Raw genomic sequence first — 22,836 nt, 5'->3', positions numbered from 1 at the left:
AATTTGCTTTCAAACTGCTTTTCAGTTTTGTTGTGTCCACATGCCAGCTTTGAAAGATTAGGGAACAGTTACTTAATCTTTCAAAGCCAGCATCAATTAAATAGGGATTTAACTGATGCACCTAACTCATGATTTGATAAACATCCATCATATTCTCTCTTAGAAGTCTTTTCTCCAAACTGAAGAGCTCACAGCTTGCTTAGCATGTCTTCATAAGGAAGGTGTTCTATCCCTTTTATCATTTTGAACCTTTTCAAATTGCGCTGTATCTTTTTTGAGAAGAGGCAACCAGAAATTCACAAAATACTCAAGGTGTATATGCACAGGTGACCTCCATTTTGTTCTTCACTTCTTTTTACACAATCCCTAGTAATCCATTTGCTTTTGTGGCAGTCTCGGCATACTTGGCAGAAATATTCAATGGATCAAACAAAGTCTCACAGCGACGGAATTTGTCCCCGTCCATGCAGATAACCATGGGAAACCATCCCATGTCTTTCTTTAGTGTGTATCTCAACCTCAGTCCTTCTGCACCAGTTTTCTTCAATGCAAGGCTTGAGGTTCAGTGGCTGTGTCCATTCATACTCTTCTTCCGTCTCCTTAAAGAATAACCCAGGGACGGTTTCCCATGGTTAACCATGGGGATGGAGACAGAATCTGTCCCTGTATCATTCTCTTACCCCCCTTTTTTTTTTTTTTTTTTACAAAACCACGCAAGCATTTTTAGCTCTGGTTGCAGTGGTAACACTCCAATGGTCGGGGGGGGAGGGGGGTTATTTGGATTATTTTTTTCTTATCTGCATCAATTTGCACCTGTCCACATTAAAATTTAATTTACAATTTAATGACTTTGCGAAGTCTACCTTGCTAATACTTGTCGGTGACTTTTTCTGCAGGAATTTGGCAAAGTCTTTTTTGAATCCCACTATATCAGTTGCCTTCACTTTGTCCTCCAGCAACATATTTTTATATATGCTACATGCAAAAAAAAATACTTTGTATTTTTTTAATCTACTGATGGAGTGTCCTTTTGTTTTAGGGTTGTTTCAAAGGTTAAAGAACCATTCCATATTTAACCATGGTTCTCCCATATTCCTTTTCAGTTTTCTCTTTTCCAAGCTACACAGCCCAAAAATGATAAATGGGGTAGAATACCTCTCTTATAAAGTCCAAGAGATGCTCCAACCCCTTTATCATTTTTGTCTCGGCTTCTCTGACCCCTTTCCAGTTCTACTATAGCCTCAGAGGTTATAATCAAATAATTACTTTCAGGTAATTTGCTGGTGGCATAATTGCTAAACAGAATTTTTGAATATGCATTTGGATTCTTTAAAACATTGATAGAGGAAATGCGCATAATGTTCTTTCATAAGGAAGCAATAATGGCCTGACCAGTAAAAGGTCATAGTTGCAGTAGGGCCTTTTTTTGACGGGGTACTCAGCACTGGCACCTTTTCATTGCTGCTAAAATTGAGTTATGGTCCCCAAATATTATTAAAAGAGCTCAGGTTCTGCAGACCAGTGCTGCCTTTTCATGGATTCTGTCACTGATTGCAGAAAGCCTTGCAGCTGTGGGATGGGTCCCTCAGTGATCATCTCACTCCTGAAGAATGACCTAATATTTAAGTACTGGCAGCATTTTTTTGTTTGGTTTTGTTTTTTGTTTTTTTTTTAGAAAAAATGCACTAAGTTCCAGTATTCTAGTGCAAGCTTTCTGGTGCCTTATTTTTTAAAAATGAGTTTGGTATCGGTACTGTACATGACATATGGTTGAGAACTGATACTTAAGCTTCCTCTGCCAGGAAATACTGCAGTTTCCCATTAAGGCAGGGGCAATTAAATTTGACCCGCAATCTGGTCCATGATTTGGCCCGCTGTTCCTTCCCTCCCTCCATCCCAGCTTCCCGGTCTCATCTTCTAAGCAGCCTGCTGAGGATCGCTGGTTGGCTATAGCGATCCTAGCAGGCTGCCATAGCCTCATCAGCACGTTCCCTCTGCCACAGTCCCGTACGTCAGAGGAGGCAGAGAGAACGTGCTGTGGAGGCCAAGGCAGCCTGCTAGGTTTGCCACAGCTGACCGGTGATCCACGACACCCCTGCTCTAGAAGGATGCGTGAATGGCCGGGGTCGGCACTCTTTTCCTCATTGGCCCTTGTGCTTCTCCATCACCACTGCAACAGACGTCCGATTGGTGGGAAGTGAGTGTGCTCCATTTTTCTCCCTCCAGCGTCCTGGACTTACTGGATGTGATATATCGGGTTGGAGGAAATGGCGATGGTAGCTACGCACTTTCTGGTGAACGTGTCAGAGGCTGCCTTGGTGCACCCAGGGAGGTGGTTGGGGGAAAACATGCAGGTCTTTGGGGGGGGGACCCTGGTGTAGAAGTACACGGAGAGTGGGAAGGAAGGAGGGGTCCAAACAGACGTGCAGATGCTGGACTAAGGGTGGGGGGAGGGGAAGAAATAATGGGTCTAAAACAGAGGAGAGGGAGAGAGATGGTGGGAGGGAAGGAACAGAAAGGGAGGAAGTTGGACACAAGGGATGTGAGGGGGTATAGAGATACTGGATAGGAGGGTAGTTGGGAAGAGAAAAGGAAAGATGGTGAATCTGGGGATGGTAGGTCCATTGCTGCAGTTGCGGGGATGGACATGAAAAAAGGAAAGATGCCAGATCTCCAGGGAAGGGAAACGGAAGGGGAGGGCAGGGATGGAAGATGGATAGTTAGCACAGAGAAAGAAGAAAACGATAAATGAGCAAGAGGCCCTGGCAAATGAGTTATCAGAAGACAACCAGAGCCTGGGACCAACATGATTTGAATAATAGCCAGACAACAAAAGGTAAAAAAATAATTTTATTTTCTATTTTGTAATTACAGTATGTCAGATTTGAAATGAGTATCATGCCGGAGCTGGTGTTAGACAGCAAACGTGAACTAGGACCTAAAAGAGAGAGAAAAAGTCTTTATTAAGGTGTGCATTTAGCGCACGCTAAATCGGTTAGCGTACTTTAATAAAAGGAGCACTAAGTATCTTAATAAAAAATTCTGCCCACGACTGAAGTATATGTTTTAGATTTCAGCCCCTTATGTGTTTGAGTTTGACACCCCTGCATTATGGCTTTAATCTGTGATATTACGTGAGAAGTTCCACTAAATTTAGTTGTTATGCAAACATAAGCATGTAGGTCAAGAACAAAGTCTTTTAAAGTTATATCCAGCTCACATAAGTATGTTCATTAGAAAGTGTTCACTTATAAAAAGGAAAGGCTCACTGATCATGCATTTTGAAGAACACCTGACAATGAAGAGAAAATGCACGACTCTAATTATAATTTCATGTTGCTGGATTGCCTTTCACAGATTTGGCAGGCCAATATTCTTTGTCTGCCACTAAATGCATGAAAAATCAGACTTACCAAAAGGGAATTACTAGTGATGTAATGCGGAAGGCAATTATTCAAGATTTTCCTTCTAGTAAACACCTGTTTATCCATGGGAAAAACCTCACTAGTAATATCCCTTCCCCCTCCATACTAGGCAGGCCAATCTGCCCCTACTGTTCATCTGCATTGTTATTTTAGCATGTCGTTTGTTTTAAATAATTGGAACATAAGAACTGCCATCTCCGGATCAGACCTTCGGTCCATCAAGTCCAGCGATCCGCACACGCGGAGGCCCAGCCAGCTGGAAAAATCAAATAAATTAGATATGATTTCATATTTTTATAGATAAACATACACATAATTATTTAGGGCCAATGCAAGAATATTACATATACAATGTGACTATCAACCTCCTCCCTCCCAATTACAACCTACCTACCATTGATAGTCAACCTGGAGATCAAAAATATATTAGGCAAGGTTTTATCAGGCCTAATTTCTCAATGCCTATCTCAGACACCTAGACATGCCTAAGTCAATCACGCCCCCTAGCCACACCTACTTTTTAGGGAGGCATCATTGGGCATCACAGGTGTCGCTAGGCAATGCGCGGTATTCCTTATGCAACTAAATTACCAATTAAAATAATTATTTTTAATGGGTTTTTCATGGCATGGTCAATTTTTTAACTTATTTAGCCACCTTAAGATCATCATATACTACTATCACACCCAAGTCCCATTCCTCTTTTGTGCACAAAAGTTCTTCTCCACCTAAACTGTACCTGTCCCTCAGGTGTCTGCAGCCCAAATGCATGGCCTTGCATTTCTTAGCATTAAATCCTAACTGCCAAATTCCAGACCATTCCTCAAGCTTCATTAGGTCCTTCCTCTTGTTATCCAAACTATCTACTCTATTGCAGATTGTATTAACATTTGCAAAGAGGCAAATCTTACCAGACAATCCTCAGCAATATCGCTTACAAAAAATGTTAAAAAGAACAGGAGCAAGAACCGAACCTTGCGGCACATCACTAGCAACATACAATCTCTGTTGCCTTCCACTCTACCATTTCCTGACCCTGTCCCTGATCCTGTCACTTTGGGGCCCATATCGAGGTACTCAGTTTATTGATTAGATGCCTGTGTGGAAAAGTGTCAAAGGCTTTGCTCAAATCTAAATATGCCACATCTAATTCTCTGGTCACCCAGTGAAAGAAATTGACCCGCCTTTAGTGAATCCATGTTGCCTCAAGTCCTGTAACCTACTGGATTCCAGAAACTTCACTAGTCTCCGTTTCAAAAGTGTGTCCTTTAATTTACTTACCACAGTAGTACGTAGAACAGCAGTCTCCTACCCAGCATTGTTTAAAATTCTATTTAGATGAGTAAGGTTCATCAATTTCACAAATAATAGGCAAGTTACCAAGCAATCCTTATTTCTACTACCCATCTAGCTAACGAGTATTTTCCTCATGGGCACAGGCTCTTGGAGATCCATTTTGGTGTGAGAGGATATTGTATCAATGGGAGGGCAGGTCCTAACTACAAGATTAGTTTCTCCACATCATGGTGCTTCTTATCATTCAGGTGATTTTGTTCTTCTAATATGGCACTGGGCTACCAGATACACAACTATATTAGGCAATACAGCAGTACTTTTCTAAGGTTTTATTTCTAATATCAAAAAACAACAAACAACCTTAGATAATTTCAGTTTAAACCCGCTTTAGGACCTCAGCGGTGCATACTGTGTGTAGATTTCATTCACAGTTTCATTAGCACCAAAGTCTTCATCGGTCTATTTTTATAGTTTTTCATATATATATATATATATATATATATATATATATATATAGTTTTATAGCTCTATATTTATTTAATTTTGATACTCATCTCTTTCATGAAGCATAGTAGGGGTTCTTCATTCCCAACATAGGCTATGTTTCGCCCAAAGGAATGAAGAACCCCTGCTATGCTTCATGAAAGAGATGAGTATCAAAATTAAATAAATATAGAGCTATAAAACTATATATATATATATATATGAAAAACTATAAAAACAGATCGATGAAGACTTTGGTGCTAATGAAACTGTGAATGAAATCTACACACAGTATGCACCGTTGAGGATGCTAAAGCGGGTTTAAACTGAAATTATCTAAGGCTTTTTGATACTGGGCTACCAGATCAGAGTTGGGACATTACTATTATGTCCCTGTTGGTCTCTTCTATAAACTTCTGTCTGCTTTGGCTTTTCCAGATCTGCCACTCTAACCTCTAGAGACCCTGAAAGTCAGGAGTTGTTTGTATTGAACGTACATGTCAGTCCTCTCATCAACTGGTAGACAGTCATACATGTACCATTCAGTGTAAAACACTGGCTAGCCTCCATCTTACTGCTGAACTGCAGTCTGCAATCTAATATTGTTGAGTTGTTATTTAATTAGCATTGCTAAGGGAGCAAAGGATGTTTAATCCAATGGTGTATTTAATGTTGATTAATCAGTGACTTGCAAAGAAACTACAATTTATTAAGTCAAACTTAACTCCATTATTTAAATCTCAAATTAATTGTTAAAAACTTTCCTCTTCTCATCTTAATTCGAATGTCAGCCTATAAACTAAGGAATGCACTTAGGATGAGTGGGAGTTAGTGAGATAGGTTACTTAATGTGTCTTTTTCCCTATCAAGCTAATAACTAATGGTTTTTAAGGAAATTAAAACAAAGGATTTATCAATGAATCTACAATCTCTCTCTCCTTCCAAGCGTAAAGTTGCCAGATCTCCCAGCAGAGCAATGTTCACATACCCACAGAGTCTTTGCTCTCAGTACTACCTCAATGAATAATAATTGCAATAAGATATAGAGGCTCATTTTCAAAGCACTTAGACCAACAAAGTATCATAGGTTTCTATGGTACTTTTGTATGCCTAAGTGCTTTGAAAATGAGCCCCAAACTATACAGTATATTATATATGCATCTGGGCCCTAATGGATTTTTATTTGATCTTCTTTCTTCACAGAATTCTGACTTTTCTTTCTAATCTTATCTATAAGTACTTCCTTTTTGATGCAATAATGAAAGTGACTGATAAATTCATTTCATATTTGTAAGAGCAGCTCTTTCATAGGTGCTAATCTAGATGACGTGGGTACTTGAGCACTTCTAGTATTGAGCACATTCTTTCATTGTTTTGAGGAAAAGGTAGTTGATGTTTAGAAGGGCAATTGCCCAGGGCCCCCTTGCTACAGGGGCACCCCAAATTTTTGGGGTCCCCTCCTGAATTTCTGACCTGGGCTGTTTAGCAGCAAAATTAGATAACCAAATCGCCAATCTACTGATAACAACTCCAGACTACAAGATGTTCAGAAAGGAAATAAAAACTATACTCTTCAAGAAATCCCTGAAAATGGCTTAATACCACGAGAACCTTCCTTCTTCCCATCTTCTCCCTAACCCACTGATACTACCTGACCCACTCTTGGAAACGACATGTGATCTTACTTTGTAACCCTCCATCTATAACTCTTTTTGTAATCCACCTTGAACTGCAAGGTAATGGCGGAATAGAAATCTCTAATGTAATGTAATAAGAACTTAAGAATTGCTATTCTGGGATCATCCAGCTTCCAAGAGTGATTAATGCAGATCACAAGCACCTAGCAGAATAAATATTTCTGGTTTGGACTTAACTTGATCAGATATTCATATAGGGCCAAAGCACTTTGTACCACCCATCTTGTCCCCATCTAATATCTGCATTTGTCCCCTCAGCTATAGGTTAAGCTGTAGTATATAAAAGCATTAGCATCATATCTGTGTTATTTGAATGTTCTGATTTGTACTATTAGGTGCTTCTTAAGTATTATGTCTCTCTTTTAGTATGTATTATGTGAGGGTCTGCTGAAAAGTTCTTAACCCAACCAACAAAGTTGGGGCACTCTCCATCAAGGGCTATACATTTAGGGCTCCTTTTACTAAGGTGCGTTAGGACCTTAACATGTGGACCAGCGCATGCTAAATTGCTGCACGCAGTTGACCTTAATGCCAGCATTCTAGAAGTGTATCGCGCAGTAATTTTGTGCGTGCGCTAAAAACGCTAGCACACCTTAGTAAAAGAAGCCCTTAGTCCAGCGATTTTCCATCTTTTTCATTCCATCAGAAAAATACAGAATGAAAAAAGTGGAAAATTGCTGGGCTAAATGGAGACTGCCCCAACTTTGTTGGTTGGGCTGAGAACTTTTCAGTATTTCTCGTATTTCTCTTTTGAATTTCAATGCTATTAATAAGTATATATTTGAAATGGTTTCGTGGTGTCCTATTATTAAGTTTCAGTTTACTGATTTTAACTCTTCCTCAATTTATTGTATTTTTGTTTATATTTGGGGCTCCTTTTACAACCTCCTTTTAGCGGGGTTAACACACGCGACTTTTCATCACGCGCTGGTGCGTCCGGCGGTTTAGCTTGCGCTATTACACGCGTTAAACCGCTAGAGCACCTTTGTAAAAGGAACTCTTGGCCTTTTTACTACTGTTGTGCTATTAACAAAATTGTACGTTTTATGTTTAGTACACTTTCTTAGGTGAATTTATTCATAAAGGTGATTTATAAATCTCAATAAATAAATTAACATTTTGGGAATTATTAGCATTGGGAATCCAATTTAGTATTTTTGCTAGTGATATTCAATTTTTCTTTCATGTAAAAAAAAAAAACTGTGAAAAATGCTGTAAATCATAGAATAACCTATACAATTCTCTTGTTGACTTTCAAAAAATTAAATACGGGAGAACCTTTATATCTCATGCATTTGTTAATCCCATATATGCCATTACAGCCATTAAGATCCAGAAGCCAAAACCTTCTTTCAATTCTATCATGTTGTGAAATAGTTCACAAACATGTCAGGGTAGTCATTTTTTCAGTAATTGGCCTTAAATTATGGAATTCCCTACCATTATCTATAAGAATATTGAATTCTATGGAAAAATTCAAAACAGATCTTAAAACGTTTTTATTTGTAGATGCTTATAATACACAGTAATAAGTTTGGTCAGAGATTATAGGAATAATGGATTTTCTTGCGTTGGAGGAAAACTACAGAACACAAGATTACCAATTTGTATTTCCCCCTCTCCTTCTTTTATAAAGCAAATTGTATTTCAATTTTTAATCTTGAATTATAGTATGCAGTGTGTGCTTTGTCTAATTTGTTTACTGATAAAACCGTAGAATTTTAGATTGTAAGCCGCCCAGAAGTGTTACCAAAGGAGCAGGATAGTAAGATTTTAATAAACTTGGAAACTTGAATTTGTGAAACTCTGTTTGAGAACAATTAATGCCTGGATGAAAGGGAATGGCTTGCAATTGAAAATGGCTAAAATGTAGGCTCTTGCTTTGCCAAGCTTTTCCTTTCCTGAGTTTCCAGAATATTTTCTGCTTGATGGGATTAGGATTCCTGTTGTGCATGAGATTTGATATTTAGGTGTTACACTTGATTCCTCTAAATCTATGTGACAAGTAATTTTCTACAAGTTAAGACTGGTCAGACGATTAAGGGATTATTTATCATCTTCCAATTTCAAACTGGTTGTTCAGAAAAGTTTAATTGTCTTAATTTTTGATTATTTTAATGCCTTATTTTTAGACTTATCTGAATACGCTTTGAGGGCACTGCAAGTTGTTCCAATGCATTTGCACATCTGATTACTGGTTATTCTGAATGTTATCATATTTCTCCTGTTATGTTTAAACTGCATTGGCTTGCAATTGTAATTTTACTGTAAATATGTGATAAAATCAGATGAGTACAGGAAATTGGAAAACTGGGCAAATGGCAGATGAAATTAAATGTGGACAAATGCACATTGGAAAGATTAACCCAAATCATAGTTACCAGATGCTAGGGTCCATCTAGGGGGTCAGCACCCAAGAAAAAGATCTGGGTGTCATTGTAGATGATACAGAGAAACCTTCTGCCCAATGTGTGGTGGTAGCCAAAAAAGTAAACAAGATGCTAGGAATTATTAGAAGGATGGTAAACAAGGCTAAAAATGTCATAATGTCTCTGTATCACTTCATGGATCAACCTCGCCCTCAGTATTGCATTCCAATTTGGTTACCTTATCTCAAAAAAGATATAGGAGAACTAGAAAGGTTCAAAGAATTTCAACCAAGATGATAAAGGGGATGGAACTCATCTCATATGCGGAGAGACTGTAGAGGTTGGGTCTCTTCAGCTTGGAAAAGAGATGGCTAAAGGAAGTTATAACTGAAGTCTATACAATCCTGAGTGGTGTAGAACAGGTAAATGTGGATCAATGTTTTACTCCAAAAAATTACAAAGACTAGGGAACACTCAATGAAGTTACAGGGAGATACTTTTAAAAAATAGGCAAAAATATTTTTTTTCATTCAGAGAATAGTTTTAAGCACTGGAATGCATTGTCAGAGGATGTGGTAAGAGCAGCTAAAGTATCTGGTTTTAAAAAAGGTTTGAATAATTTCCTGGAAAAAAAGTCCATAGTCTGTTATTGAGGCCACTGCTTGACCTCAGATCGGTAGCATGGAATGTTGCTACGATTTGGATTTTTGTCAGGTTCTTGTGACCTGGATAGGCCACCGTGAAGATGGGCTACTGGGCTACATGGACTATTGGTCTGACCCAGTAAGGCTATACTTATATTGAAGGTCCCAAATTATGGAATTCCTTACCGGAGATATATTAAGAATATAGGACAGTTTAAGAAGGTATTGAAAACATTCATTTTAAAGCAGGCATTTGAGGGTCATCTCAGTTGAATTCAATGCATGGTCATTTCCTTATTTCCTTTGGGATCTTTTTATTAAATGGTGCTAGAGGTTTTTAGTGTAGGCCAGTGAAATAAATGTTCCAATGTTGATAGAATTCCTATGACCATTGGAGCATATACCCCGCTGTCCCACGCTAAAAACCTCTAGCACCATTAAATAAAACCCAGCATTTGTTTTAGAATCTTGAAAAAGTTCAAACAATTAGAAATCTTTATCTCCTGAGTCTTGAGCCACCTACATATGTAGAGGGCCATTTTTGAAAAGGACGTCTTAAGTCCAATTTTCATGTTTCCCACTAAATGTCCAAAGTCAGAAGTACTGAAATGTCCATTTTCGAAACCAAACTGCTAGACATCCCCAAAAACTGTTGGTTTTTTTTAAATTGTCTACTTGGATGTCTAGGCCAACAAGATGTCCATCCTTAAGGACAGTGTTTCTCAACCTGTTGGGGGCCACCTGTTGGGGGTATGTGGGCTGGCCACCTCTTGGGATATCTCCCTGTCTGCCCTCCCACTGAAGTCACCACCACCACTGATTCCTTCCTGCCCCACTCCCAAAGACAATCCTGCCACCCGACACACTCCATTCCCATCACCACCCCCTCACGCCACCACCGCAGCAACAGGGATGGGCTAGGCGCGTTCAACAACTGCATGCAGCCAGCCCACAAGCCTTCCCCCGATGTCAATTCTGATGTTGGAGAGAAGGTTCCGGGCCAGCCAATCGCTACCTGGCTAGCTCGGAACCTTCTCTCTGACATCAGAATTGACTTTGGGGGAAGGCCTGTGGGCTGGCTGCATACAGTCACTGCATATGCCTGGCCCATCCCTGTAGCGGTGGTGGCTCGGGGGTGGGAATGGAGTCTGTCGGGTGGCAAGGTCAGCTTCAGGGGTGGGGCAGGGAGGAATCTCTTGTGGCAGTGGCTTCAGCAGTGGGGGCAGGCATGGATAGAGGAAGAAAAAGTTGGGAGGGAATGGAGTGTAACAGGTGGCAGGTTGGCCTCGGGAGTGGGGCGGGGAGGCAGGGAGAGAGGAAGAAAAAGTTGGACACATGAAGGGACAGAGAGAGATGTTGGTTGGGGAATGGAATGAAGTCTGGAGGAGAGGAAGCATGCAGGAGGCAAAAAGAAATATTGGATAAACAGTCAGAAGGAAGTGCAACCAGAGACTCATGAAATCACCAGACAACAAAGGAAGGAAAAATGATTTTATTTTCAATTTAGTGATCAAAATGTGTCAGTTTTGAGAATTTATATCTGCTGTCTATATTTTGCATTATATTTGTGTATTTTTTTTTATACTTGTTACTGAGGTGACATTGCATATTTTAAAGTCATCTGCCTTGACTTCTTTGAAAAAACCCAGACTATAAATGATAATTAATATTTTCTCTGCGTACAGTGTGCTTTGTGTTTTTCAAATTTTGTGGTTACTATTATGTATTAATAAGATTATATTGTGTGTATATGAAAAATGGATGGAAGAAATTGCATTACAATTAGTACTATTATTATGGGGGTGGGGTCAGGGGCGGAGCTTGGGCGCGGTTACTTGGTTGGTATTTGTTAGGCTTAGGGGTACTTGGCTTGAAAAGGTTGAGAAACACTGCCTCTGAGGACACCAAACTTTATACCCCCATTTTCGACCACAGAAACATCCAAGTTGAAAACATCCAACTGCAGACCATTTGGATGTGGGAGTGGCCATCATTGTAATGGACTGAGCACACAGACATGCCAACAGAGTAGTGGAACATCTTAGAGGGCACTGCTATAAGCTTCACATAAAGGGTGCCAGAAGTACATCTCACCATTTATGGCGAACCCTCAACCCCCCAAACCTTACTAGACCCACCTGTCTACTACCCCAGTAGCTTTCATGGCTGCACGTGGCACCCAATATGGCAGTGGAGTAGGGTTTTGGTAGGCTCACACTTACCACTATAAATATGGTTAGAGTGCCTTATGGGCTTGGGTTCTCCTCTACATTGTTCACTAACCCATCCACCAAGTTACTTAAGACACCTATGCGATGCTCTACTAGGCTTTCCCATACCAAGTGCTGCTGTTCTAGAGACAGGTATGTACTTTATCATTCAGTTTTTTGGAGGGTTGGAAGGTGTTAGTGAGGAGTGGGAGGGAGTCGTACCTTAATGCATCCAGTGATCATCTAGTCAGTTTGGGTACCTTTGAGCACTTAGTCGCTACTATAACAGGTCAAGCTCCAAACATCTAAGTTCCATCCAGGATGTCTTGGGAAAGGTTCAGTTATATGTGGTGGATGTCCAAGTTAATCATGCCCTTAATATGCCTTTTAACATGCCCCCTAGATCTCTGGATGCACAGTGGGAAAAATGTCCCGCTAGACATCCAAGACAATGGTTTTGATTATAGGCACTTAAACATCTCGTCAATTAGGCAGTCCAAGTGCTGATTTAGGCAGTTTTGGGGACGTCATAGATTTTTATTATGAGCCCCTTGGGCTCTAGGCATATTCCTAGTTTATTTATGCCTTAATTCACCTCTGGTTGCAGTTTATTGATTTGGATATAGCTTACATCTTTTTTTTATTAGTAGCTCAAGGTGAGTTACATTCAGATATAGTAGGTATTTCCCTGTCCCTGCAATCTAATTTTAGAACCTGGGGAAATGAATGGTTAATTGACTTATCCCAAGATCTCAAGGGGAAGCAGTGTGATTTGAATTGAGCTTCCCTGGTTGTTAGCCTGGTGCTCTAACCACAGGCTAATCTTCCACTCCCATTCCATATAAATGTTTAATAGTGGTAATATAAGAAGTGCAAGAATATTCCTGCAAGAGACAGAAAATGGGAAAAATCTCTACTCTTGCAGCTTGTTGCCCATTAAAATTTGAGAGACGCAGTGAATGCTATAGACACTGAATTTTACTAATTTGTTTTTCATCTGTTGTCAGAAATTTCTCCATTAATCTTTAAAGTCAAAATTTCACTTATTCCAGTTTTTGCACCTTTCAAGGAGAGACAGTTATCAGATTCTTCTGAGGTGGGGACATGTGGAGTCACTGTGAATGTAATGATCATTGGTAGTGTTTGAGTATCGCTGGAACAGCTAGTCTTATCCATACCGATTGCACAGTATGATTATAGAATATAGAAGGTTTCTCTTTAGCATATGTTTAGTCATTTAGTCTACAAATTCTTCATATTGAACATATACCAAGAGAAATATATTTAAATGGGTAGTTACATTACATAACATTAGGGAGTTCTATTCCGCTGTTACCTTGCGGTTCAAGGCGGATTACAAAAGAATTATCAAGGATGAATTACAAAAAGATATTACAAAGCGATATCTGGTCATTTTCAATGAGAGTAAGAAATGAGTATAGCTATTTGTTTTGGGTTGGGGGCTTTAGTAAGAGACGAGATTTGAAACTCGCGGTGTTATTTCTTTTTCAGGGATTTCTTGAATTTCTTGAAGAGTATGGTCTTTATTTCTTTTCTAAATGTGTTGTAGTCTGGGGATGCCATCAGTAGATTGGCAATTTGGTTGTCTAGTTTGGCTGCTTAAGTGGCAAGGAGGCCATCATATAGTTTCTTCTGTTTAATCTCCTTTATTGGGGGAGGGGTAAAATGGGGTGTGAGTTTTCCTATGTCTGGTTGAGGTGTTGTGGATGAGGCGGTTGTTCAGGTAGTTTGGGCTGTCTCTGTATAAAGTCTTAAATAGTAGACAGTAGAATTGAAATTGTATTCTTGCTGGAATTGGAAGCCAATGCAATTTGAGATATGCTTCTGTAATGTGGTCATGTTTCTTCAATGAGTAGATGAGTCTCAGTGCTGTGTTTTGGATTGTTTGTAATTGTTTTGTTATTTTTGCAGGGCAGTGGAAATAGAGAATATTACAGTAGTCTAGTAGGCCTAGTATTAGGGACTGTACTATGAGCTGGAATTGTGTTTTCTCAAAGAATTTCCGAATTTCCGAACTTGTCTTAAGTTTCTCATGACTGAGAATGATTTCTGTATTGTTTTATTGATTTGCGGTTGCATGGTACAGCATCTGTCAATTATTATTCCTAGTAATTTTAGAGTGGGTTGTATGGGGTAGTTGATTGCATTGATTTCAGTGTTGATTATGGTTGGTATTTTGTTATTTTCAAGGAGGATGAATTCTGTTTTGTCTGGGTTCAATTTCAGTTTGTGATTTTTCATCCAAGTCACTACTGTTTCTAGTGTTTGGTGTATTGTGTCTGTCATGGAGGGTTTTGGTCGATTGAAAGGTATGTGAATGGTAATGTCATCTGCATATCTGTAGGAGGTTATGCCTTGTTTGTCCAGGTGGGTGCTGAGGGAGGCTGTATAGAGGTTGAAGAGTGTAGGAGATAGTGTGGATCCTTGGGGGTTTGACCAAGGTTCTGATTTTTCTTTGTCTGATTTTACTCTATAGGTTCTTGATTTTAGGAATCCTTCAAACCACGAGTATACTTTATCTGTGATACCTATTGTATCTAGGATTTGTAGTAGGATGTTATGATCCACCAGGTCGAATGCAGCGGCCAGGTCTAGTTGTATGAGCATCATTTTGTTTCCTATGCTGAGGTGTTGTCTGGCTGTATCCATGAGGGATCCTAGTAGTGTCTCTGTGCTGAAGTTGGATCTGAAGCCGGATTGCGTGGGGTGGAGTATGTTGTGGTTTTCTAAGTAATTGGTGAGGAATTTGGCTACTAGTCCTTCTATTATTTTGACATAGAGTGGAATAGAGGCAATGGGTCTGTAGTTGGATGTTTGGTCTATTGGTCCTTTAGGGTCTTTGAGGATCGGGGTGATGATGATTTCGCTGAGGTTAGTTGGGTAGTGGCCACTTATGAGCGTGATTTGTATCCATTTTAGAAGAAGAGCACGGAATTTTGTACTGGATGTTTTTAGGAGATATGGTGGACAGTTGTTGAGGTCACAGGATGCATGGTTATATTTTTTGTAGTATTTGTTGAATTCGGGCCATTGTATGTTGGGGAAGTGGGACCATATTCTGTCTGCTGAAGTTGATTCTCTATCTGTGGTGAGAGTTGTGAATGTAATAAGAGGGGTAGGAGTGTCATTGAGGGTAGCTCTTGCATTTGTAATTTTATTTTGGAAGTGTTCTGCTAATAGAGTACTACACTCTTTGTGCCTCTTTAGGACTAGATTCTGTAAATGACATACCTAAATTTGGGCACCAGAAAAAATGAGGGTTAAGGGGACGAGTCTCAATATACCGCTTTTTCTGAGTGGTTATGATCAATGCAATTGTTTATTTATTTACTTATTTGGTTCATTGTATATCCCGTCCTACCCAATGAGCTTAGAATGGGTTACAGGTTGACATACATAATGCATAGACAAACAGGATACAATTTGCAGTTGTACATTATAGTTAGACTTGGTACGACGAGTGAGGTAATTAAATTTGCTGACGATACAAAGTTATTCAGAGTAGTGAAGACGCAGGAGAATTGCAAAGACCTGCAACGTGACATAAACACGCTCGAGAAATGGGCCGTGACATGGCAAATGAGGTTTAACGTGGATAAGTATAAGGTGATGCATGTCGGTAACAAAAATCTTATACACGAATACAGGATATCTGGTACAGTACTTGGAAAGACCCCCCAGGAATGAGACTTGGGAGTACTGGGACTTGGGAGTACTGGTCGACAATGCGCGGTGGCGATGAAAAGGGTGAACAGAATGCTAGGAATGATTAAGAAAGGGATCACAAACAGATTGGAGAAGGTTATCATGCCTCTGTACCAGGCCGTGGTACGTCCTCACCTGGAATACTGCGTCCAGCACTGGTCGCCGTACATGAAGAAGGACACAGTACTACTCGAAAGAGTCCAGAGAAGAACGACTAAAATGGTTAAGGGGCTGGAGCAGTTGCCGTACAGTGAGAGATTAGAGAAACTGGGCCTCTTCTCTTTTGAAAAGAGGAAACTGAGAGGAGACATGATCAAAACATTGAAGATAATGAAGGGAATAGACTTAGTAGATAAAGACAGATTGTTCACAAGAATGAGAGGGCACTCTCTAAAGTTAAAAGGGGATAGATTCCGTACAAACGTAAATAAGTTTTTCTTCACCCAGAGAGTGGTAGAAAACTGGAATGCTCTTCCAGAGGCTATTATAGAGGAAAACACACTCCAGGGATTCAAGACAAAGTTAGACAAGTTCCTGCTGAACCAGAATGTACGCAGGTAAGGCTAGTCTCAATTAGGGCACTGGTCTTTGACCTAAGGGCCACCGTGTGAGCGGACTGCTGGGCACAATGGACCACTGGTCTGACCCAGCCGTGGCAATTCTTATGTTCTTATCTCTTAGGTAAATATACATGAAGAGTACAGTTTAATATACCATTTGTTTATTCTTAGGTGTTTTCTAATTAGCAACAGTCCACAAAGCTGTTTAATTGAGGATCAATGCATCGGAGGAAATCACTCTTCGATTCCACCTTAAGTTTCAAAACCCCAAAATATGGAACTGCCTTCCGACCTGCTTATGTCAGACCTTCTATCTTCAGTTTAGGAAGTTGCTAAAAATGCATCTGTTTTCATGATATTCTTGCTATGATTCATAATGTCTATGTTGCTAACCTTATTAATCTTATATAAGCCACAATGATTCCCAGTTGACATTTTCAGGGTCTAAGAAACAATATGGTATGGTATGGTTTTCTAAGTTTGCATACATAAAGTTTGACTATAGAGTTAGGATAGCTGGTGATTTTTTGGGGAAGAGATGGGTCTTTATTGCTCTCCTAAAGTTAAGAAGTCTGTCAAGAGATCTGATATGTGGAGGCAGTTGATTCTAGTTGCTTGGTAGGAATTGGGAGTAGGAGTGGCATCTGGCACTCTGCAGTTGGAGGGCACAGCCAGGGGGTATTTGGAGACAAGTTTCCTCTTGAGAGCAGAGCGGTCTATTTGGGATGTATGGTGGAAGCTTGTCAGTTATGTAGCTGGGTGCCATGCTGTGTAAGGATTTTGTATATTATTATTAGTCACTTGGTGATGGGGAGCCAATGGGCTGATGACAGTGCTTGTGAGACAGAGACTCAAGGGGAATTGAACTCAAGGGGTGCTGAGGCAGCTGCTCTAACCACTAGGCCACTCCTCTACTAAATGCTATTCTATACACAGTGCGCTGTTAGGTACCATTTATAGAACAGGCGCCACTGTGAAGACATGATACAGGGCTAGATGGACTATTGTCTGACCCAGTAAAGTTATTTGTATGTTCTTACGAATAGTGCTTAATGTCAGGACCTGCATGTAATTTTGGGTTCAAGCTAAAGCCTAATTAGGCACAAGTCTAGGAACACCCATGAACAGCCCATGCCCTTCCCATGACCATTCCCCCTTTTTGGATTCATGCGGAAAATCTACATGTGCCTATCTATGCCTCTGTATAATAAAACAGCTAGTAAATGGGCCATTGTTGAAATCGACCTAAACTATATAACCGTACCTTTTTTATTAGCCATATTAAACATTACATACCTTTTATGCACACTTTTTTTTTCTGTACTTGGCCTCTAAGAAACTCTCACTTCTTTCTCCTCCCCCACCCTCTGTTTTGTCATACCTTTCCTTTAGTCCTCTTTTTTCTTTTTCTCTCTTCTGCCCCCCTCCCCCCCTTCATTTTCCCTCATGATTTATTCTGAACATTTTCTTATTGAATGGTTTGGAGAGTTTATTTCTTGTACATTTGGTACTCATTTGAATGATTGCTCCTCCATCCGAATTGTTATATTGGATTTTTCTTTTTCTTTTGACAAAATTTTCAATAAAATTTCATGTTTTAAAAAAAAAAAAAAGAATTCTGACTACAAAGATGTATGCATAAATTCTAATTTGTTGCCAGTTAGCACCAGTAATTGATAGTGTCCAATTACTGATGCTAATTAGCTAATTATTCAATTAAATTGTATATGTGCACAAATTTTTAAGTACAGTACAGTTTTGAGTGCCATATATTGAATTTGGAAGAAATTCTTCATCTATTTCCTTGTATCTTACGTTAACTACTTTAACCTCTTTCGTTTAAAACGTTATGAATCATTCCTGCTCTGGCCTCAGACGAAATTCCCCCTCCTCTTGCATTGCTCCTTCTCAGATTACTTTACTATTTTAAGATTTATTTCCTACTTCCAACCCTTTCATCCCAGTTAGTCCTGTTAGTCTCATGTTCATCACTCTTTTTAAAAAAATTACTGTATTATGTAAAACCGCTTAGAAGTTATGAAATTTTTATTAAACTTTTGAAACTTGTAATTGAATAATTTTGTTCTTTTAACCTTTCTCTGTTTTAAAGCTTTAATGGCAATAGTGGTTATGCATATTAACTTAGGGCTTGTTTTGCAAAGCCATATTTGCAACAAATACAACGAAGCCCGTTCACTTCCCATGCAGCTTTATTGCATGTGCTGTACAGGAATTGTTAGTTTAGCCATATAAAAGGAGCCCTTAATTAGAAGGCTGTGAAAAATAATCCATGAAGATGTGGCAAGTCGAACTATGAAAGGTGCATATTAAGGATGACATTACTTTCATAGCCGCTTTCATCTCATTATGTATCTTAAAGCATTATCAACTATCGGATCAATATTCAGCCACCACAGTCGGCGGTTTTGGGGTTGTTTTTTTTTAATGTTAGCTGCAGCAGTCAAATATAATAGACATTCAGCCTCACTATTTGGCACTGAATACCCAGATAATGTGGTCAGTTGGCACATTGGAGAGTGGTAATATTCGGTCTGCTAATGGATAAATTAGGATAGCCCTTTAATCTGTCCTAATTTATCTAGATAAATTAACCGTATTGTATAAGAACATAAGAAGTTGCCACCACTGGGTCAGACCATTGGTCCATCGCGCCCAGCGGTCCGCTCCCGCGGCGGCCCGTCAGGTCTATGACCTGTAATGTGGTTCCTGTCCATTTCTGTAACCTACCTCTTCTATGTGTATAGTGGACTGAATGTTGGCAATAATTTCTGGGATTGTCCATGCTCCTCCGCAGGATAATCTGTGAAATTAACTGGATACAGCTTCTGAATATCCTGGGAAGCAGCACCTACCATACCATTATGGACATTATGTTATTTTACTGTTACCTCCAGTTATAAGTAACTAGGTCTCATTGCATAACATGGGACCTATGTTAAAATAGCATGAGTTATTGGTAAGGAATACCACATTTTACGGTAGCTCATGCTCTTTAATGTGAAGAGTTTCAGTCTCTGGTAACCAGAGCTGAGATTATGGCTGGCGCTAAAAACCACACTACGGTTTAGTAAAAAGATGTGCGGGGGGGGGAGGGGGGGGGGGTTAAAAGTCAATCCAGTTAGTTTTGTTTTAATTATAAACATTGAGATCCATTTTCTGCTTTAATTACCCTTTTTTTCATGTTCCAATTGAAATTTTTCCCAAATGATCAAAAAATTTAAATGCTTTTCCCTGATAATATAAAATACATCTTCAGGGAAAATGCAGGAAAAAAAAGTTGCTCCAATAGCTAAAATCCTGGATTTCAGGGCCAAGAACTATTTCCTACATTCCTGCGTGGCTCTTGTTACATCTGGAAAAATTTGAATTGGCTGTCCGCAAAAAAACAACTTTATTAATATTTAAAGTCATTCTTTAAAACTAGCAATTGGGGTTTTTTTCTGTCTCTTTCTTGAATGTCATAAGTATAAACTTCTAATAATGCAAAAAGTAAAAAAATAAACAAATAGATGAAATGAAATGCTTATCTTAATTTGGGGTCTTAAATTTCCATCTAGAACAGTGATAATCCTGATATGATTTGTAAAAGTGTATCTTAGGCATTATAATTCGTAGCTTATAAAATAAATGTACAATTCCCAGTAGCCATATTCCTTTTACAGTGAAATTAGCATTTTCATAAGCAGCAGCAATTCATTTTCAGTTCACATGTTTAGATTTTGTTTCTCTTTACTTTAGAGATTTAAATATATTTTTGGAACTGCCTTCAATTCGGCATCTTAATTTTCATTTCTAAAGCCTTTCGCTTTGGTATCGGCATTCAAAAATTGGCGCTATGCGGTTGAGCACCATTCATAGAAAGGCACTGAGATCTAATTTCCGCGCTTAAAGTTCAGGGCCAATATTTACGCCAGCTGATTTAAAAGCCAGCGCCCAACTTGTGGCATTTCAGCATGTACATTTTTGGCAAGCCCCTGACCCACCTATGCCCCTCCCCTGGCCATATTCTCGTTGAGCGCTGTGGGGTTTTGATGCCCGGTGTTATTGAACAGTGCCCAGGCAGATGCACATGAAAATCCAAATTAGTGCCGTTAACTTCAATACCTGATTGTTAAGGTCAGGTAATGACTCCAATTTCTATACTGTCCTGAAAAACCAGAACACAGTAATTCACATTTATGTCAGAACTAAGCTAACTTGCCAGATGTCCTGTAGTTATTGTGAATTTCTCAATATGGAAGTCATTTTTATTTGGATGCGTTTTCCGGTATATAACAAAGGTCTAAAGCATACTCTGGCAAATATTCAGCCAGTGTCGGACAGTATTTTTTTGTCTGCTGCCAGTATTAAAATTAGAAATTCAGAATCCGGCCCTGTACAAACTGAATTAACATTTTTTTTTTTTTAATCCAGCTAGTGCATAACTAATTAAGTTAATATTCAGACTTAACTGGCTGTAAGTTAATGCATAAAGATAGGACAGCTATTTATGCAGACCTATTTATTCCCAACCTGGCCAGTTAGGTTTGAATATCTGGTTCTAACCAGACTCCACTCCTGGAATACCCCCAACATAGCCAACTTTAAGCTTGGCGTTAACTTGTCATTTTCAGCAAAGATGACAGGTTATTTGCCACTGAAAAGGACTAGATAGTAGGAGAGATCTAATTTAAGTTAGCTTACTAACACATAAATTTAGTATATTATGCATGAAATAGTTTATAAAATTACCCACTGATAGAAATGTAGGTAATAAATAAGATTTGTCTGATCCTTTTTTGAAGAGCGCCACTTTGTTGTACTAACGCAAATGCTTATACTGTCCCAGCTGGATTACTGCAGCTCCCTCTCTGTGGGTCTAAACTCTACTCTCCTGAACAAACTACAGATGAAACAAAACCCGATGATCAGACTGATATTCAAACTAAAAAAAATTGACTCCTTCTCACCTTACTGTAAGAACTTACACTGGCTTCCCGTCAAAATTCATATCACCTTCAAACTATCTTGTATAAAAGTTCCAAATTCTATATGTAAAAACTTCAGAGCCACTCATCAACTTATTCGTCAATTCCTGGTCAACGTCAACCAAAAAAGAGGACACGTCCGGGTAAATCAGACATCTGGTAACCCTAATTATGATCTGTTTTTTTGTTTGTACGTATTCTAAATATTCACTGTTGTCAATACTGAGGTCAGTATTCAAAATATGGGAACTGTATTCCTGGATAGTTGTAACTGAAGGCTCTAGTGGCCCAAAAGAGCAGGAGGAAACTGCTCAGTCAAAAAAACAAAATTGAAAACATATTTAAAGAATCATTTGCTTAAATATATTTTGGGTTTCTTTCAGACCCGGAAGTGAACTATATGGAATTGACAGCATGCCGGATTTGCGTAGAAAGAAAACATTACCTATTGTCAGAGACGTGGTGAGTTAAGACAAACGGAACAAACTGATTTACTTGGAAAACAGCAGCCGCTTTGCTATGTTATTTAGTTACAGCAATAACGTATTCTACTGGGGAAGCAGTAGCTATAAAGGAGAAAATGTCTAAAAAGATAGATCTAATAGAAAAAAACCAAAATTGGAATAATCATTACTAAAGTACGTTGAGCATTTAGCCCCAGATTCTATCATTGGTACCCAAATTTGGATGCCCCCAATTGCACACTATCCTGAGATGCACACACAACTAAGGCCCCCTTTTATCAAGCCGCATTAGAGTTTTTTTATCGCCAGCCGCTGCGGTAAAAGATTCAATGCTCATAGAATTCCTATGAGCGTCGGAGCTTTTACTATAGTGGCCGGCGATTTAAAAAAACAAAACCCTAACACGGCTGAATAAAGGGGGTTCTAAATTAGTTAATTATTGGGTGCTAGCAATCAATTATTGGTGTTGGCAATCATTTTGATTTGCGTAGTACATCTTGCTAAGCACTATTCTATAAAGATTTGCATGCAAATCTTACAGCATGCAGCTCAAAAGGGGGTATGGCCATGGGAGAGGCGTGAGCAGGCCAGGGGCGTTCACTAAAGATACACTCAGTATTACTGAATACTAGGGATCCACCCCTAACTTATTGCTAGGTTTTACACCAGGTTTCACTTGCTGCCTCATGAATAGGAGGTGCTAAATGCCTCCATGCTAACTTCATCCCTGTGCAGTGGCATAGCGAGGGTGAGAGGCGCCCAGGGCAGTGGTGCCCCTCCCCCACCCTCATCTCTGCCCCCACTCCTTCCCTGCCCCCCTGCTCCTTGCATGTCTCCTTTCCCCGTACCTCGATGTTCGCTGCCACGACCAATAACTTCAATGTGCTCCTCGCAACCGCTTCGGCTCTCCCTCAAATGTCACTTCCTTTGTGTGGCGCCTGGAAGTGACATCAGTGGGAGCGGTCGCAAGAAGC

The 22,836-nt window shown here is 39.5% G+C and overlaps 1 protein-coding gene across 11 annotated transcripts in view; it reads left to right on the top strand.

Moving 5' to 3' along the window:
* Window positions 1–22,836, top strand: part of UNC13C (unc-13 homolog C) — a 769,821-nt gene that overhangs the window by 375,136 nt on the left and 371,849 nt on the right. For all 11 annotated transcript variants that reach the window (XM_033920485.1, XM_033920487.1, XM_033920488.1 and 8 more), the window contains one exon: window positions 21,782–21,860. In XM_033920485.1, the coding sequence (XP_033776376.1) occupies window positions 21,782–21,860 (79 nt within the window). The remainder of the gene's footprint in view (window positions 1–21,781; window positions 21,861–22,836) is intronic.

The sequence above is a fragment of the Geotrypetes seraphini genome, chromosome 14, assembly GCF_902459505.1.
Source record: "Geotrypetes seraphini chromosome 14, aGeoSer1.1, whole genome shotgun sequence".
NCBI classification, from domain to species: domain Eukaryota; kingdom Metazoa; phylum Chordata; class Amphibia; order Gymnophiona; family Dermophiidae; genus Geotrypetes; species Geotrypetes seraphini.
This window is presented reverse-complemented; position numbering and strand designations above follow the sequence as displayed.